This window comes from Cataglyphis hispanica, chromosome 13 (genome assembly GCF_021464435.1).
Source record: "Cataglyphis hispanica isolate Lineage 1 chromosome 13, ULB_Chis1_1.0, whole genome shotgun sequence".
In the NCBI taxonomy this organism is placed as follows: Eukaryota; Metazoa; Arthropoda; class Insecta; order Hymenoptera; family Formicidae; genus Cataglyphis; species Cataglyphis hispanica.
Window position 1 is genome coordinate 2176364 of NC_065966.1, and position 19244 is coordinate 2195607.

The 19244-nt window shown below is 32.2% G+C and overlaps 3 protein-coding genes across 13 annotated transcripts in view; all 3 read left to right on the forward strand.

Moving 5' to 3' along the window:
* LOC126853899 (spermatogenesis-defective protein 39 homolog) overlaps positions 1–470 on the forward strand; it is an 84491-nt gene extending 84021 nt beyond the window's left edge. For all 3 annotated transcript variants that reach the window (XM_050600023.1, XM_050600022.1, XM_050600024.1), the window contains 2 exons: positions 39–215; positions 307–470. In XM_050600023.1, coding sequence (XP_050455980.1) covers positions 39–215; positions 307–432 — 303 coding nt within the window. In that variant the 3' untranslated portion in view covers positions 433–470. The remainder of the gene's footprint in view (positions 1–38; positions 216–306) is intronic.
* Positions 471–929: 459 nt separating this feature from the next.
* Positions 930–8687, forward strand: LOC126853906 (microtubule-associated protein RP/EB family member 1). 5 transcript variants are annotated; one of them, XM_050600046.1, is made up of 8 exons: positions 978–1355; positions 1892–2177; positions 3896–4133; positions 4631–4678; positions 5618–5712; positions 5825–5983; positions 6318–6408; positions 7015–8687. In XM_050600046.1, the coding sequence occupies exons 2-7, from the start codon at positions 1911–1913 to the stop codon at positions 6360–6362; spliced, it is 852 nt and encodes a 283-aa protein (XP_050456003.1). In that variant the 5' UTR covers positions 978–1355; positions 1892–1910; the 3' UTR covers positions 6363–6408; positions 7015–8687. The 5 variants fall into 5 exon arrangements, with proteins under 5 accessions (XP_050456001.1, XP_050456002.1, XP_050456003.1 ...); XM_050600044.1 differs by lacking the exon at positions 6318–6408 and having other exon boundaries at positions 930–1070; XM_050600043.1 differs by lacking the exon at positions 6318–6408 and having other exon boundaries at positions 981–1355.
* A 620-nt stretch (positions 8688–9307) lies between these two features.
* Positions 9308–18099, forward strand: LOC126853900 (uncharacterized). Of its 5 annotated transcripts, XM_050600026.1 has the most exons (11): positions 9310–9487; positions 12362–12422; positions 12507–12675; positions 12735–12889; positions 13106–13180; positions 13304–13456; positions 13807–13998; positions 14381–14599; positions 14947–15109; positions 16215–16295; positions 16407–18099. In XM_050600026.1, exons 2-11 carry the CDS (start codon positions 12390–12392, stop codon positions 16523–16525), a joined length of 1359 nt encoding a protein of 452 aa, XP_050455983.1. In that variant the 5' UTR covers positions 9310–9487; positions 12362–12389; the 3' UTR covers positions 16526–18099. The 5 variants fall into 5 exon arrangements, with proteins under 5 accessions (XP_050455986.1, XP_050455983.1, XP_050455984.1 ...); XM_050600029.1 differs by lacking the exon at positions 13304–13456 and having other exon boundaries at positions 9308–9487; XM_050600027.1 differs by lacking the exon at positions 16215–16295.
* Positions 18100–19244: the final 1145 nt, after the last annotated feature.

Consider the following 19244-nt stretch of genomic DNA (forward strand, 5'->3'; position numbering starts at 1 on the left):
CAATAGAATTATGATTTATTGTATCAATAATACTATAGGGAATACTTGGTAATATAAAGCTGCAAACACATTTGCACATAGAAGATATTTTGAAAGTACTCCATGAACACAATGCACCATGTGCCATTCTTGAAAAGTATTTGAAATTTGTCGACAATTTAGAGAAACGATTGGAAATGGCAAAGAAATTATCTTGCCATACGATAGTAATCGATGTACGTACACGCTCTTATAAAAAAAGAAATTTATAGCCAAAAGAATGCACAAATGATATGTGCTATAGTATTATATTTATTAATTTTATAGATATATGTACAACAAGGGGACCGCATGATGCTGATGGATTACAAAGCAAGATTGCAACCTCAATCGGAAGAATATTTTTATGCCGAAAGCGCGTTACATTTACCACATGTTAAATGGAAGAATTAGGTCTGTTAACATGTAATTAATAAACATGAAAAATAATATATACTTAACATTACTGTTTTTCACAATAAAATTGGAAAATATATTTAATAATGTATTGAAATATTTAAAAAGTTAGTTATAGTTTTTAAAGCTACACGTCTTACGAGACACTTCTATCATTTAATTATACGCTCGGAAATATGAAAATGCAAACAATCGGATAGAGATAGATTACAAGTCTAAATTTAAAAACTTCAGTTAATGTTTACAAAATTCGCCAATTTATAATCATTTTCGATAATTTTTAATATTTTATGTTTACGACAATATATTAAATGTTGCATTATTTATATAATTCGAATGTGTTAATTTCTTTTATTTATTTTCATTTATTTTCTTTCATAGTGGAAGTTTCATCTTGCGCACAAGATAGTCGAGCTAGTTATTTCTTTATTCATGCGCAAAGGATTTCTTCTAGCTAGAATTCCCCAAAACAATTCTCTCCTATTGGATATGGAATCTCATTTGTAAGATGAATCTGCCATAATCGTATTTATGATGTGAACATGGCTTTAAGTCGATAATCGCAGATTATACGTCTTTACACGCTGTCTAAATTGTGGCCGTATTCCTTTGTCGGATCACCGTCGTCAGATCGGGTAAATCTCTTTTCGTCCTCGCTTTTGTTCCACGTGGTGCGGCAACCCTCCGATCCCGTCGAATCTACGCATTGCGTAGAGATCGGGAACACAGATCCGGACATCGTCTACGTAGGTGGAGAAGCGCGCGCGCGCGACTCTGCACCGGCCAATCGCGCGCGAGGAAATCGTTAGAAGTTTCCGTTGCGTGCGCGTTTGAACGATCTAGTGCACATTTGTCATCTGCGAGGAACCACTCCCGATTCTCGCTGTTATTATCCGCGTTTTTCATCCCGCGATTCCGAGGTAAGTTGTCGTTGCTCGTCGTCACGAACTCCTGATTACGCCGACTAATTGCCTCGTCCTTTCTGGGCCTTCCTCTCGCGAGGTACGTCCCGGGCAAGGCAAATTGAACGGCACGATGAGATCTGGACGATACGAAATCGCCGATAAAGAATGCCGAATATGTCGCGAACGCGAGACAGTTTCGTAACAAAAAAAGTTAATAGAACGTTGTCTCTCAAGAGATCCTCTCGGGTTCGACCCTTCAATTGATCTCGCCGATCGCGTGTTCCGGATTGCAACGGCAAATTCAACCTATATTAGTTTCGTTTATTTTTTGTCGAAGAGATTACCAACTTTATTTATGTCGAACGTAACGTCGACTGCGCGAATCGTGATCGCAATTTTAATTATAATTTTTTCGGTCTTTATGTAAATGATGATAATTGTAATATTGCGACGTTAAATTTAAGATTGGATGCGATATATTGTATTACAATCTCATTCTATTGGTATCGCTATATTATTTGCTAATATTTTATACATATATTATTTTGCAGTTAGAACAAGCAAAGCAATATGGCTGTTAACGTCTACGCCACGAATATGACATCCGACAATCTCAGTCGTCATGATATGCTGGCATGGGTAAACGACTGTCTCCAATCCTCATTCACCAAAATTGAAGAGTTGTGCACTGGTGCAGTTTATTGTCAATTCATGGACATGCTCTTTCCGGGCAGTGTACCTTTGAAAAGAGTCAAATTCAAAACCAATCTGGAGCATGAATATATACAGAATTTCAAAATTCTTCAAGGTGGCTTCAAAAAGATGAATGTGGATAAGGTAAGCAAACAGTTATCTTTTTTTTTTTACTATTGACTTTGATAAATATATCTTAAGGGCAGCAAACACATGTAAAGAGGATATCTCTGGCAATAAGTAAAAATTATACTTGGGAAAGATTATATTATAAAAGATAAACTAAAATAATTACATTGAAAATTATAATTTTACTGTATATCTTTTATCTCCTTTATTAATAATTATCAGGAACTATAAAAAGAATATAGTTTATAGAAAATAAATTCAAAAACATATTAGATGAATACAAAAAATAATCATTAATATCTTAAAATATATATATATATATATATATATATATATATATATATATATATGAGAGAGAGAGAGAGAGAGAGAGAAAAATTATTATTACATGACGTAGTATGAAGATTATTTTAAGATAAGATGATACAATATACATATAATATGATATCACATCAAGATCTAAGATTGCCTCGCATATGCGATAGTATTATTTTGGGCAGAACAATCTGTGTGAATAACGAAAATCGTAATGATATGACCATGGGAATGGTTCAGGTAATACCAGTGGACAAGCTGATAAAAGGGCGCTTTCAAGATAACTTTGAGTTTCTACAATGGTTCAAAAAGTTTTTCGATGCGAATTATGATGGTCGTGAATACGACGCTTACGAGGCGCGTGGCTGCATACCGTTAGGTTCCGGCGTGGACGGGACGCATAATTTGTCAAATCCCCAGTTGGTACCTTTGCCGCCGCAATCGAAGCAGCCGCAAATGCAACAAAAACACATACAACAACGTAACAGCGTCCCGCGACAGCAGCAGGGTATATCGTTGTCAATCTCGATTTTTTACGCGGACGCTTCTTGCATGCCGTTTATAACATGTTTAAGTAATATTTCTATAAACAATCCCCACACACATCACATGCACATAAAAACACGCACATGCGTATTTTAAAAATGCGTACATGAATTTTTAATATGCGACCGTTTGCAATAGTATTGTTTATTGCAATCTGTAGTATCTATAATTTCAAATTATTTTAAATCAATATGCATTAAATGTATTATGAGCTATTTTAGCAATGTCACACATAAACACATGTACTTCACTTTATATATGCACTCTTCAATTTTCCACAGTATGAACAAGAGAAAATCTAGCAAGAATCTCACATGAATCTCACTATCTAATTTGACGTGATAAAAAATTTACAGAGAGATATGTGGCATACTTTTATATTTTATATAAATTGTTAATATATATATTTATAGGAAATAATTTTTTTATATATAAGAGAAAGAGAATGGGATATATTAGATATCTGTTTTGCATTTGTGCATTCTGATTTATTATAAAATAAGAGGAAGAATTCAAGAACAAGACTGTTTATTTTTAATAGTTTATAATTTATATGTAGGGGGCAAAGAATCATGTTAGGAAATAGAAGAAATTGTATTTATTTTGTTTTTATCTATGATTTTTGATATCATACAATATGTTACATTAATTGTTGTAACAGAAAATCATACAGTGTATGTTTCATATTAACTTTATTGCACCATTCTCCATATATTATTATTATAGCCATAAAAACATGGTACTTTCTTGCAACATTTTGTTACAAATGGTTATTATTATGAGTAAAATCCTGTTTGCATCATTCATCTGCCATAATTTGTTTACATTTATTATGTTTTATTTTATTTTGCACATACACTACTCATTTGCAGATTGTGCCAATTGATAGGCTGGTGAAAGGCAGATTCCAAGACAACTTTGAGTTTTTGCAATGGTTCAAGAAGTTCTTTGATGCGAACTACTCGGGAGCAGATTACGATGCGCTTACTATGCGAGGCGGAGAGCCTATGGGTAGCGGCGGAAATAATGCACCTCGTGGTGGTTCTAATGCAAAACGTACTTCTCCACGTGACACAGTAAATTTGGCTAAGCCTGCTCCTCGTACTACTGGTACATCACTTATAATGATCTCCCTCTTTGATATACAAAAAAGTTTGAATCTTAACCATATTAAAAAGAATAGGATCCGACAGAACAGATAATCTTTTCTTAAATATAACTTCAAACTTATGCATTAACACAGATTTCTACTAATTATTGATTTGATTGTCTTTTGATATGTCCATTTTGACTATCTGACTGATCTTGCTGCAGGCGAGTTATTAATATTACATGAATGCTGTGTCAGCAGAATTAAACTCTCATAAACTATTATTTTATTAGAGATTTCTGCAATATACAGAGTGTTCCATATAAGTAGGTTATAAATCAGTACTATATTGTATTCTGACAAGGAATATGACAATAATAATCTATATCTATATAGGAAACTCTGTATAAGAATTGCAGTTACATATTTTTCATAATTCTAAACATTTCAACAGAAGTTTCAATTATGGGCTATTGCATATACGATGTCAATAATTTTAAATGGAATTTGCCTTTAGGTGAGGGACATCCATCTTCCGTGCGTCCAGATAGTACAAACATTTTAGGTGAAATTCGATATTTTTCCGTTTTTAACTGTAATTCTCGTTATTTACACGTTTTACTTCCTTAGTTTTGTATATGTTTTGATACTGAAATATATATAAAGAAAAATATGGGGTAAAACAAAAAAAAATTATGGTCCTAATCTATGTTCAGTGATTATGTCGGAGAATCTTAGTTCCATTAATACTGTAATATTATTGCAATATATATATATATATATATATTGCAATAATATTACAGTATTAATGGAACTAAGATTCTACATATCACTGAACATAGATTAGACCATATATATATATATATATATATATATATATATATATATATATATATATATATATATATATATATATATTATATGTATTAAAACAAGGAGCAAAATTTTAGTGAACATGTAATTCATCGAGAATGAGATACTTTTGTATGAAGTATTTTATACGTAGTTAGATTATATTGTCCTCTCACACAAAATGAACTCTGAAACAATAATTATAGCCTTCCACTAGTCTATGATGATTATCTTTATTAATACTGTTATACTAATCTGTAGTCAATATCACACTATCAACTTGTTAATGCATTGTATTGTACAAGTTAAGATGTAATAACATGAGGATCATTTCCTAATTCTTTAAAAAAATTGTCTTGCAAATCTCTTCCATAATAAAAAAATTTTCTTTTTTTGTAGATATTTCTTTTTTGTAAGATATATTATTACAATTGTAATATACAAGTACTGTGCATGATTTTGAAACACATTCCTGCATGCATATTTTTGCTTTTCATATAGCTTATATATGCCTAGATATCTATAGTTTTGTTAATTTTTACAAGTTATAATTGTGATACAAATTATTTCCATTCATATCAATAGAAATATTGATAGTTATTTATATTTTAACATAATATTTTTAAATAATATATTTTCTTTATCTATATAGTAAATAAAGTTGCAGCACCGTACCGTGCGCAACCCAAAAACACAATGGTCGGTAATCGTGGTGATACTGGAAAGATTGAAGAACTTAGTGCACAGGTACACATTATACACAATTATTTCATTTAATAAATATTTATAAAAAAAAAAGTATCTCCTTTGTACATATCTTCTCTTTCTCTTTCTAATAAAAATTTGTGAAATGTTTCAGTTGGTCGAGTTGAAGATGTCAGTCGAAGGCCTGGAAAAGGAAAGAGATTTCTATTTTGGAAAACTGCGTGACATTGAAGTCATGTGTCAAGATTGCGACAATGGCGGTGATCCTCCACCTATTGTACAGAAAATTTTAGATGTCCTTTATGCAACAGAGGTAATTCGTATTATTCCTTCCAATTTATTTGATAGTTAATTTTTATTATAGTACAAATATAATTTATATATATTTGCTTAAACTATATAATATAAAATCAATACAAAAAATTATTAATTTCTGTTAATAAACATAGTAAATCTCATATAAGACATGAGAGCTACAAAATTGTTATTTATTGAGAAGGCATTGACACATTTTAATCATTCATCATGATTAAACAAAGCACTAAATCTGTATTTTTTTTATATACCTATGCAAGCAAAGATGGATAATTAAAAGTAGAATTTTAATAAAATTTTATACATACCTATATGATGCTATAATATTATAGGATGTCCAGGATATAGAACAGAAGACGACTGAGATGAAACTATAAGCACCTTTTTTTATATGTTTGTAACAGGCGCGTTTTTTTTAATAAGGTAATAACGTTTTGTACGTGTGTGCGCTTTGTAGTTAACACACAACGAAAAGTATTAAGAAAAATCTATGACACTGATATTAAAAATATTTTTACATCTAATTTTATGATATTCATTTTTAATATTTTACAATTTAAATTAATATTTTCTTAAATGTGTCATAAAATTTTCAATTAATTGTACGATTGCAATATGTGTATTATAAATATCAATACTTTTCACAGCCCTCATGTCTTTATTTAATATGTGTCTTTGTACATTTTAAATTTTAGAAATATATACATTATAGTCATTAGATTGTACAAACTTCTTTTATTGTAATATCATATAACATTCGACAAATTTACTTTTTGCCTTTCCAAATTTGAACTTAATCTTCTATTTTTCTATGTTTTGTCCTTTTCTTGAATTAACATTATAGATATGAGTAATATTTTTTAATGTAATAAAAATTATATAAATTTATCTGTAGATATTTTATTTATTACAGATTTATGATATCTTTGTACTTCATAATTATGCACAAGATATTGAACATTATAGAATAACTGCAATTATAAGACTTTTTCCCTAAATATCTACAACGTATTTGTTATATCTTTTTAGGACGGTTTTGCGCCACCTGAGGAATTGGAAGGGGACGGGCTTGTGCCCGATGATGAGGAGGAATATTAACCTTTTTTATTTACGGTTGTGTAATTGAAATGAATAACAAATTATCCAAGTGCGTTTCGGTTTATTATGCCTGCAAACCAATGAGAGTATCCCTTGCATAATTACTAAGCTATTTTATATCACAAACTCAGCAGTTTTAATGGATTGTGTGTGTGCATTCGTTTCATTAATAAATAAAATCATTAAGATTTGCACATTAGGATAAACATAAGTCGAGTAGTGCACTTGAATAACTTGTTCTGACTGTTGAGAGGATAAGAGAAACATGAGAAGAGAAGATAAATAGAGGAAGAAAATCAATTAATAATAATCTTTCACAAATTATTACATTTCCTTATAGCGTTACAATGTGGTAGAGTTCCAAACATCTATGACAAATTCCCACAAATTTATGGGGATATCGATATCTATTAATGTTATCTGCATCCGTATTGTTATGTAGCGACTTCCGTTAATTACATTTTTTTTTAATGCGTTTTGTTTGTAAATGTATTAAGTTTGAGATAACGAGTCGCGCGAAGCTCTTTACCCAACCTCATAGTTTATCTTTTGAAATCTATTTGTTATCTACACAATGTTAATCCTGCTGAGAAATTCAGCCCAGAGCTATTCAATCTTCGTTCGACTTGTTTTCTTTGTGCGGTGTGCTCTCTAATATGGCCGATGCACTCAGCGATTTTACGCTGAACAGTAGACTTATTCTGTCGATAGAGATAACTTTTGAATAAATCATGTTAGTGATTAAAATTCAATTATACTCATCGAAATTTTATTCTACGTCTCATCAACACAAAAACTATTGTATAATACATTGGTAGAGATGCAAAGATTGTGTACTTTGATTTTTCAATAAATGAAACAGTGTGCGCTTTGCAAAGGCAGATTGCGAAACAAAATGGCACGCTTATACGCTCGATATTACTGAATTGTAAAAATTTGAAAGACTAATTAAAGTTAAAACTCGTATTGAAAGATATTTGTCTATTGAAACGTTTACCCCGTATAAATCGATTTTAGAAAAAAAGATCATGTATGCATCTCTATAAGTCTATCGAGATGTGAAGAATGGCCTTAAAATACGGTGAACTCTTGAGATTCTGAAAATATTCTGAATCAAAGCGTTTCTTCAATAAATATCGTCGATTATGATGCAGCTGTATTTCACTTTCTTAAGAAAAACAGAATCTGTAAAATTACTCGATTCGAGAGCAGACGCGAATGTGAGGGACAACGAGCGAAAGGGGTACGATATGTAGATGTTCTGCGCGAATGCTTACGTGACTCTAGCATGTGTGTGTAGCGTGTGTGTGCGCGCGCGCGCGCGCTTTTGATATTATTGATTTCGGATGTCGAAATCGACATTGATCGCGCAAGAGATTAATTTCAAACAAAAGGAGCGTCAATCACATTGTGAGTGAATAATAATTGTCTGATTAGGATGTAATTCATACTACGTACTACTAAGTCCATTAAGTTCTAGGGAGGAGGAGGAGGGATACAATTTTTGGCTTGTGCTCTGTTCATCGCTCTGTATGTGCTTCAAAATTTGAAATTTGCCGATGTAATAAACGTTTAATAAAGACCCGAGAAAGCGAGAAATAGAATGCGGTTTGTTTCCGAATCCTTAAATCAGTTTAAGCTTTTTTGTGTAATCAAATGTGTCGATAATTTTTTTGATAACCTTATAATTAAGACACTCGCCGCAAAAAAGGAATTGCGAATTTTTAAATTTTTATTGAACTAAAACCGTAAATTTATCGAGTGAAATTAAGTAACCTCTTTTTTTATAAGAAACAGAGCTACTCGTCAGAGATAAATTACCGGTTGTAAAAAATTAATAATATAGGAACATGATGTAACAGCGCTAATTTGCTTATATTATCTATTACAAAAAATATAAGAGATTAATGAGATGACTATAAATGGTCTACTCATAATTAGTCAACAAAATATGCGCAAATAGTAGGTATGAAAACTGGAAAAAAGAAAAGTCTATATATGTTTTAATTCTTATATAATTTATCGCACAAGAAATTAGTCGTGATTTCGTTATTTTGTGATTTATAACGAAATATTGATTTATTATAAATTCGTACGCAGTATCTGCAGAAAGGAAAAATCGAAGGAAAAATATATCGCATAAACTTGATTCACTTTTTGAGATATCGTCGAAGGACACCGTTTAAAATTGTTACGCCACTGTCCGACGAAGCTTGGAAATTTCTGATCTCCCGGTTCACTCTGAGCATCTCGCAGTCGTGAGAGTCTCGGCATGTAATCGAGTACTTGGGAGTACAGCTTCCGCTGCTGCCGGTCTAGAACGTTGACTAGAATTACCTGGCCGTGTGGCGAAGATCACTATTAGCAACAATCGTTTTCATCCATTCTTCGTATCTTCAACGAGGTAATCAATGATATTGACTTAAATTTAAAAACAGGTAGACATCGAGAAAATTACATTTTGTGTGTAAAGGATGTTCATCAATATAAGCAATGGAAAAGTTCTTTATATTACTATTTTCTACACCTCGGAAGATGAGTGTGTCTGTGATACATTATTGTTATATATTATATGATTAACGGTATTTTAATCGAAGAAAGATTAAATTTGGATCAAGAGATATACTTCTCTTACGTTAGAAAATAACTAGCATCGAAATCACTCAACTGGAGATTATGTATTGACCAATGTGTGCGATGCTATTTTGAAATCTGCCCTTTTTGACCTAAATTTATAAACATTAAATCGAGAATCACGAATGGAATCATCGATATTAAATATTAACGAATAATGGTGCTGAAATAAATATAAGTTAGTTAATTAGACAGAAGAGATGAATAGTTTGCATTCATAATTAATACTAATTAATACTTTTGTATTAATATTATTTAATTTTTAATAATTTCTATATTTACGAAAAAACTTTGTTATCGTTGATTAAATAATATAATTTTGAGCAACAACAAGAACAATAGGGAACGTGTACATTAGCAGATAATTATAAATGATTTTATAAATTATCTTAATTAAAAATATATATTTCATCACTTTTACTTTCATAAAAGTATTTTAAAAAATAAAACACAGTCGTATTATAGATTATATGTAGAAGCTACAATCAGTGTTTTAAACAATCGGTGTTTTAAAATAAATTTTAAATTAATTTTGCTCTGCTTTGATTTAATTTCTATATACAAATACATGCATACATATATCCAGGGAGTTTTTATATTATATTGATAGACGCGAGATTTTTGACAGTCAACAAGACCTGCCGCACGAATCAAAACGAAAACACGATAAAAGTAAAAAAAACAAACACATCGTAATTACGATAACCAAACGACCGATGTAAATGTAAGTTGGTAAGACGATAGTAGAATCAATTGTGTGTGGAAGTTTTTGTGTTAGACACTCAATAGACACAATTCTTTATTATCGCTTTATTATCGTTCGGCACGCGAGGAAAACATTTCTAAGATTTGCTATTTGATAGATCCGCGAAATCTCGAAGAGAATAAGAAAGTATTAATCTATATTATATTATATTATATTATATATATATATATATATATATATATATATATATATATATATTACATTTCTTACACGTTTCTTTATTTTGCAAACTTCGCTTTCAGATTAGCTCGAAAAATTGAAAATTAAAGTAAAAAGTTTCGAAAGAAAATTCAATTGTCAATCTGCTTATAGTATCGATGTTACATAATTATGGTATATAAATATTGATGGTACATAAATATTGATTACAATTAAAAAATCTGTGCGATTGATAATTAAATCCATTAATTTTACATAATAAATTTATCGAAATAAATAAAAATCGCGCAATTAAATATTTTAACGTATAATTTATTTTAGTTCTCTTTCTCTAATTCTGCCTCTTATCGTGCAACATACATATTATTTCTTGGATGCTTTCAGCTTCGCGACAAATTATTCCGTAATATTCCTGCCATCGACTTTGAGCCAAGAAAAAGAAAAATTACATTAAATTGTTTTTATCTATTAAATTATATGTGAACTTTGTATGTGAAAAAAATGTAATTGATAAAGCAGAATCAAAAAAGCTGCTTGATCAGTAAATTACTCGAGTTTATGTATCACGCGCACTTGTGAGCATGCGAGCGCGGGATGTGAGAATGTTTAATCACGAATGTGCTTTGATCGCATTACAAAAAATTGCCATTGCAACTGGTGGAAACTGCGATTAATTTTGGTAAAAAAAAAAAAAACCGAGATAGATTAAAACAAAATATGTTGTCGCAGTATGTTGCAACTGTTTAATAAAGATTACCATTCCTTCTCTCTCGTTCAGCTTGAAAGATATTTATACCTGTCTCTAGAAATATAAATTGGCATGTATAAATAAATTAAATAATCTCTACCAAGATATGTTCGCGAAATATACACTTAAATAACGGATTATAAGTATGTGCTTTAAAATTTAAGTATATATTTTAATAATAATTTCTCTCTCGCACACCCACAATTCTCGTCAATATATTCTATATTTTTGTGATTCATTGAAACACATCCGAAGATTAAATTTAATTTATCATCGCTCTCGAATGCTTATGCAAAAAATTCTTAAAATACGAAAATCTATATAACTGTTGCTTCACGAAAAAGTGTGTGAAGAAACTGCATACAGATTATAAAGTCCGCGAAATCCACAACTTAGATATTCCTGTGAAATGTTTAATTCATCTCACCAGTGATCGTGTGTATTATTGTATTATTGTATTTTGCAATGAGAATATGCCGTTATTAGGCTTTCTTTTGGCGTTCCGCCTTGATAAGGCGAGGTCGTGCCTTCTCGATAATAAATTATCGTTGTTTTCTTTATTGTCTATTTTGTGTATTTGACTCATTGAGACTTAGCTTGAGTCGCATTTAAAAGATTCAATAGCAGATTGTAGACGATCATCAACGAATTATCTCCCATATAAACATATTACTAGAATGATTTGTCTATCAATAGAAAATAGAATAAAATTCGAAGCAATTACATCAATGTACATTATCGAAAATCTTTAAATAAATATATACCTACTTTTATGAGAGAAGAGAATTTATATCAGAGAAGAAAAGTTTATTTTTTCTGTTTTATTATATGCTCCAACACACACAATCATAATATTTTGACAATTAATATATATTATTAAATAGATGTAATGTAGTTGTATTCAAACTCGCATAGCTTCAAAATTAAATTCGTAAGCAGATCGTTTATGATGTCTTTAATCTTTTTTTCAGATATTATGATTTTATTTTCAACCTAAACATGACCATGGAATGCAAGAGTTCATCAACCGCAGTGAGCATTCCAAAATTACATCTATAGAAATATACGATAAGCAGCCGATTAATCTAATTAAAAATAAATTCTATTGTTTGTTAGAAAATCAAGGAGACGCCGGAAAACGATGGCATCTGCCCGGAATTGAGATTGCTGCAATCGATCGCAATGCAAACCTCGTTGGGTCAGACAGCATTGAAACTCGTAGACAATTTTCTATGGACCGTGGAGAAGTGCGCGGAATGGAGCCTACCTATCCAGGAAGTTGAAGGTACGATCCGTAAATATCGCGCGATCAATCGTAGATTTATTCTCCAAATTCGCTTTTAGACGAGAATGGGAAATCTTCGGGGAAATTGGAATTCGTAAGACCGTTGCCCTGGATTTTATTTTTGCCGAGCTTGGTGATGCTACGTACGATCAGGATGACGGTGAACGTAGGTGCTTTCGTAATAGGTTACCCCCAAGTCACACCGAGTGCATTGGTACGTCTCGCTTTTACATGATGTGCAGGATTTAACGTTATGCATCGATAGTGAAATAATGAAGCAAGCTTTATATTCTACTTATATCATTCAACTTTTCCATCACGAAACTGTTTTATAAAATTCACAAATATTATTTTGCTACTTAATTATTCAGATATTGTGATCCTTTTTTATCACACGTCTCGTTTATCATCTAAATGCTTTCCCCGACAGGTAAAATTCCTGCAAAAAAGTCGCATGCGACTAAATGACATAAAGAATAGTGGAACGAGGGAGAAACAGGATAAGGTAAGAACGTACACGCTTCTTTCGATCGATAATGTATAAAGGACGCGAGAAAACGCGTTTTGCTCTTCAAAGAGATAATGAAATTAAATTAGCATGATAATAGTTTTGTGGTGGTGGGTGTAGGATGAGAAATCGTCAATGAACGAGACCAGAAGAGCCCTCATGAAATCCATTCGTCTGACCTTATCGAGCTTGTCCTGTCTGGATACGTCCAAACCTTCCTTATCACCACCACCCACTAAAATTCACGTCAGTAACGTCTTCGATTTCGATGCAGTAAGTAGAAAACATATCCACTATTGATTCCACGCGAATGTGTAAATCGCATTGTATTCGAGTATATATTAAGATGTGCATGCAAATTCTTTTTATATGAATATACTACCAGTTTTTAAAAATTATTTTTTCTTTTTTCGAATATTTTATTCGGATATTGATATACTACTGTTTTTGATTTTAAGTCTCTTGTTTGATATTTTGTATATTTATAGGATTTTATATTTCTAAATATTTGTTCACGGATTGCAATGTCTTTTGTATGTGGATTTTTACATGTATTATCAAAAATCTCTTGAGAAGATTATCGGAAATTATCATTCGATGAAATAACGAGACATTTTTTCAAGGCAACATCAACATCAGAAGAAAAATCAGTGACGGAATCAACAGATAATACAGAGAAGCAAAGAAACTTGATAAATCACAGTGAATCGGAGGAGGATGAGGAGCTGAATGATGAGGATGAGGATGAGGAGACTCTGGAAGAAAAGATCGATCGACTTGCCTTGGAGAGTAGCGATGAAGATGAGGATTTTGATGTAAGTAATCGAAATATAATGCATTAATAAACTACAGATTTGCAAATAAATATGTAAACATATCTATACACAATTAGACTCTCCCCTCATACAGTAAATAATCATGTTATTGAAAAAATCGTTTTGCTTCATTTGCTATGTGAAATATTGTTGATATTTTTAATCTTTCATCGAAATCGCATCAAAGTTAGCTTCTCGTATCCACGATCGTATTCAATTTATGAACATGAAGAAAATTCAGTGACGTGACCTTCTTTCTTCGATAGATAGTCCGCAACGACTTTAACGATATATGCTGTTCGTTTCATTTATATTTTTAAGCGGTGCTTTTGCGCGATATGGAAGATTTATCTGGCCACGCTTCAGCTATCATCTTTTTCAGCCGGCCGATTGCACCGTTTCGAGCAACGAAAGTCGCGACAACAGCAATGAGGATGATGACAGTGAGATCGACGAGGACGCTGGGAATGTATCCTCCACCGAGCTTCGCGATATCATCGAAGATGCTAAACGCGTGATACGTGACAAGAGTACAGAAGTGCGAAATGAAATCGAGAAGTTACAGGCTGCTGAGAGGGCCGCCGCACAAGTTTTCGACCAGGTAAAATATACCATCGACGAAAACTTTATGGATAGTTAAGGAAGGAGGAATACGCCGTTGTCGAATATTGAACAATCAATTTTTCGATTTGATTGTCTCGTGCAATTCGAAATTACAAGAGTAAACTAACACACGAGCGAAAAAGTGTACAAGAATATCATCGCGTTTTCTCAAACAAATTTAAAAAAATAATTTATATATTTCCAAATATAAATCTTTTTTTTACACTCATGCCAATTTTCGCACGCAACGTAAATTGAACAATATATCGGTATCGAGGAGCATTTTTTACGACGCATTAAAATAAGGGTGCGAAAATGTTCAACGTGCCTGTTCAACGAATTCAGAGATTGCCGGCCGGGGAGAACCGTGATAAGGTAGAGGAGCGCCTCTCGCAGCGTATCGACTCGCCCACGTGTTATACGCCCGACAGGTCCAGCGAGGGCGATTCGATCTTCTACTCGCCGCTCAGCTCAGACAACGATATGCCGAAGGCGCCGATCACCGAGAGTAAGTGATCCTGCGTCTCCTATGTGGCTGTTTTGCGTGAGATTTATTATTTATTTGTTGCTTTCTCGCCTTCTCATTGACCTTTCTGTTATACGTGCTTCGCTTGCATTCGCTTTCAGTGTCAACAGAATTGCTGGCTAAATCACAATCGCATAGAGATCATTCAGTAACATTACGCATATATAATGGGCATGCAAATTTCGTCGATTAATGGTGGTTAATGATTATATAGAGTATATTCTGTGAATGATGGTACAATCATCAGAAAGACGACTTTACGTGAAAAAATAAATAAAAAAATGAGAAAATTTTAAGAATGATAAAATTTTTTGAAATCTGAGAATTAATACTATAATGACCATACAAATACCATTTTTAAGCTTGAAAGATTTATTTTTTTTACGCGTAATCATTATCTTTTCGATTGTATCATCAATTGCAGAATACTCTGAATATTAGCGAAACGTGGAAAGATATCGCGCTATCGGCAAAACTATTTGTTTCGCACGTGATAGTGACGTTAAGTTTCGAGGAACTCCATTGAAGAAGATTAACGTGATTCTTTTTTTCGTCGCATTATTTTAAATTATTTATATTATTATATTTATATTATATATTTTTATTATTATTAGTTTATCCCGATGATCCCGACATATAAGATCGAAATAAAACGGCAAATAAATCGCACAATCAAGAGAATAATTCGACGATTCTTCGTTTCTTTGACAGAACATTTTGTAAAAAACTGATTTTTAAATGTGAAACACATTACCTCTCTCGGCACGAAATGCTCACATGAAAGAACATTGAATTTTTTTTATTTGATTCATTGTTTATTATTTTAATAAGTAATCTGATTATAAAAGAAAGCTTAAGAACAAATATATATGAAATCAATTCTGTTATAATTATACAACTGATTTAAGAAAACTTGAGAATTTTGTATAGAAACTAATATCAACAGAGCAGTGATGAATGGAAATCATTAAACATTTTTCGATGAAATGCTTTGCGATTTTTTGACTGAGGTTATGTATATATAAAAATGTGTATTATGTTTTTAAATAAATAAAGTTAATTATATTCGCATTATTAATTTGTCTAGAATCCGTCTCGAGAGACTCCCTAGAGACGAACGAATATGCCAACGGTGATATACATTTCATTACAGCATCAATGATTTCAGGTACATACATAGCCAATTACGCACTTTGCATGAGCTGGCTTTGCTATGTCGCTAAGTTGTTCAATTTATTCAGATCGTTTGAAAGATCTGATTTTCATTCTTTTTCGACAGAGACATCGAAGACGTCTGGAAGAGCAAACAACGGCGCGGTTGTTGAGAAACGCGGTGCAAACGTGAGTAAATGTCACAAGGGTAAACGTACGAGTCACGGCAATCGCAGAAAAAAATAATCAACCAGAGCGAAACAGAGAGAAAGAGAAAGAAGGCGGGAAAGAGAAAATGTGAAAGCTTAAAGCTTCTCTTCGCAAAGGGTCGGTTATTATCAGTGATATCGCGCGCCATATCGAACGTCATTGACAGTTACGAAAATTATCGAGGATTAAGTAGAGAGATTAAGAAGATTTGGAATAAGAGATATCTCTGTTCGAGCGCTGTCGCAGTCAGCGAGATACAATAAAGATATCTCGGGCTATCTATCAAGATATATATGTATATATCGTATATACTATTCTTGTGTAAAATTTTCGACCTCATCAAAAAAAATGCCGAGTTATCTCGGTTATTTGATAATTATTGTTTGCAGAAAAACAATTCTAAAAATCGCGATGTTCCATCACATTGACATTTCTTGACATTTCTCTGTTGAAATGTTTCAGTCAAACTCAAACCCGTCTAAAGCTGTCATTATCGCGACTTCCTTGGACACATATCGCGCTTTCTCTCTTTCGAGAATAATTATAGTTTGCACGCGAAACAGTAAAGAAAAAAAAAAAAAATAAATGCATGTCGCAGTTTGAAATTCATGCATTGCGCTCGAGAATGACACTCGTTGTTAGGATAATATTCAGATACGATGGGGAAATTAATTGGAATTGTCGATTACTTTACGCGATCCAGCAATGAACTTTATTCCCGATTCTGATATAAACTTGTCTAGACAAGCGACGACGAATACGAATGCATCTAAATCGCGTTCAAAGTACGCACCGAGCATTATCGTATTTAGACGAAACATCGGGTCTATCTTGGCAATTACATAATCGCCGATGGTAAATTATGCGTATTTTGTTTCTCTTCGATACGGTAATGCAAAATGCAACGTGTACGAAAATATGATTAAAGTCTGCGCCTTATCTTTAAAACTACTGCTTGAACTGGATTTCCTCGCATATTTACACTCGCTTATTTATGTAATAACATCCGCGCACACAGATAAATGATTATTATGTCTTACATTCCAGAGCCGCAGATAAATATAAAAGGAATTCAGTTTTAATCAATATGCACATGATTATCTTGTATGATGTATGCAAATGTATTTTCTTTTTTTTTAAACTATAAAAAAGGACTATGAAATAAATATAGAAAATGACCCGTCCATCCTTTGTCATTTTCTAAATGCGTTTCGTTATGCATAACGTTTGCAACATCCTTATATTAATTAAAATGTTATCATCTAATTTTTAATTATTTCAGTTACAATCGTACACATATATTTTTTTCTGGCAATGTAACAATACATATATATCAATATTTCTTCTTGAATGATCGAAATTATTCATTCACATGTTCATTCATTCTATTTTTATCGATTTTGATTATCTTGATTTTGATTATGGAAGGTACAAAAAATGCATGTGCATATCATCGAAAATGGTATAATTTATAATCTTTTATTATAGTTAATTGTAATTAATATTTTTTCCTTTTTCTTTGTGAATATATAATAATGTTACTAAGGTTGTTTTATATTGTTAAAAAAAAGATCTACTTGTTATTATGATAATAAATTATTTAATCGTAATCGCATATATCTAATGTGTCTCTTGTGAAACGATTATTTCGATATTATATCACGACTATAAGGAATCCGATCATATATATACAATCGACAACAACTGATGATAAAGTAGTATAAATCAATACCGCAGGCAAAATATTGATAGCTTCGTTCCGACGCTCCCTTATCTTACGCGGCACAAATTTTTGCGTCGCTCGAAATTATATCAATCCTTTACTACAGACTACGATCACAGTGTTATAACAATTTCTCCTCGCATCACCTTTTCATAAAATTATTAGAGATATCAAAGCGCGTCGATTTTTTCTTTTTCTTTTTTTTTTTGCGACGCGCAACAACTCGCCCTTATCGCTTTAACCGCGATAAGCAGAGATTAGACCCATATGTCATGGAGTGCCGGATGGACAGATAAACGGTGTTCTTGGCGTCCTGGTTTAACGAAGAGATTGCGCCACACGATGATGCGAGATACATCCCACATTTAAAATTACATCATCGTCATTGTATATTAAATCTCTCCCTCCCGCAAAAAATACTCTTTCTCACACCATCAAGTATCATTAATTTTTTAGACAATGCGATCTTTTTTCTCTTTTTCGCGCCGGATGATATTCTTCACGGCAACAATTGCATTTGTGCAACAATTTATAATCTATATATGCATGTGTGTGTGTAAATTGTTGCATAAATAAATACAGATAGTGAGGGGAAACATTACTTTATCAAGTGCACTCATAGCTGACTCTGTTCGGTAGCACTTGTCGATTAAGCTGCGGATACTTCATCTCGAGAGTCTCTTGTCATTAACAAATTGTGAGGTACAAGCGACGATCAAGTAGCAACAACAATTGACCGATTATCTCTCTATAGTTGTTACCACTCTCATTTGCAATTCAGTTCACGATCCGCAACATTGTTTTGAAATTTTTTATTCTTTATCTTCTATAATTTTTTTACGTTGAGGCGATGTACTCTCGACGCGATAATTTATGACAAGTATACCGTGTATACTGATATCGAAATTGATCAACGATTAAAATTTAAGTGCACAATAACCAAAACAATATAAATACGAAATAATATCGATAACAAAAATACATTCGTATTTATCGAACTTATGCTGTGTCAGTTTAAGCCTCTAAGTAGAA

Excerpts from the sequence above, each read along its gene's own strand:
- LOC126853906 (XM_050600044.1), top strand. The coding sequence starts at position 1,911 with ATGGCTGTTAACGTCTACGCCACGAATATGACATCCGACAATCTCAGT. Across the intron at positions 2,178-3,895 it reads AAAAGATGAATGTGGATAAG|ATTGTGCCAATTGATAGGCT; the intron begins GTAAGCAAACAG and ends ACTCATTTGCAG. Across the intron at positions 5,984-7,014 it reads ATGTCCTTTATGCAACAGAG|GACGGTTTTGCGCCACCTGA; the intron begins GTAATTCGTATT and ends ATATCTTTTTAG.
- LOC126853900 (XM_050600026.1), top strand. The coding sequence starts at position 12,390 with ATGACCATGGAATGCAAGAGTTCATCAACCGCA. Across the intron at positions 12,423-12,506 it reads GCAAGAGTTCATCAACCGCA|AAAATCAAGGAGACGCCGGA; the intron begins GTGAGCATTCCA and ends ATTGTTTGTTAG. Across the intron at positions 13,457-13,806 it reads ACGTCTTCGATTTCGATGCA|GCAACATCAACATCAGAAGA; the intron begins GTAAGTAGAAAA and ends CATTTTTTCAAG.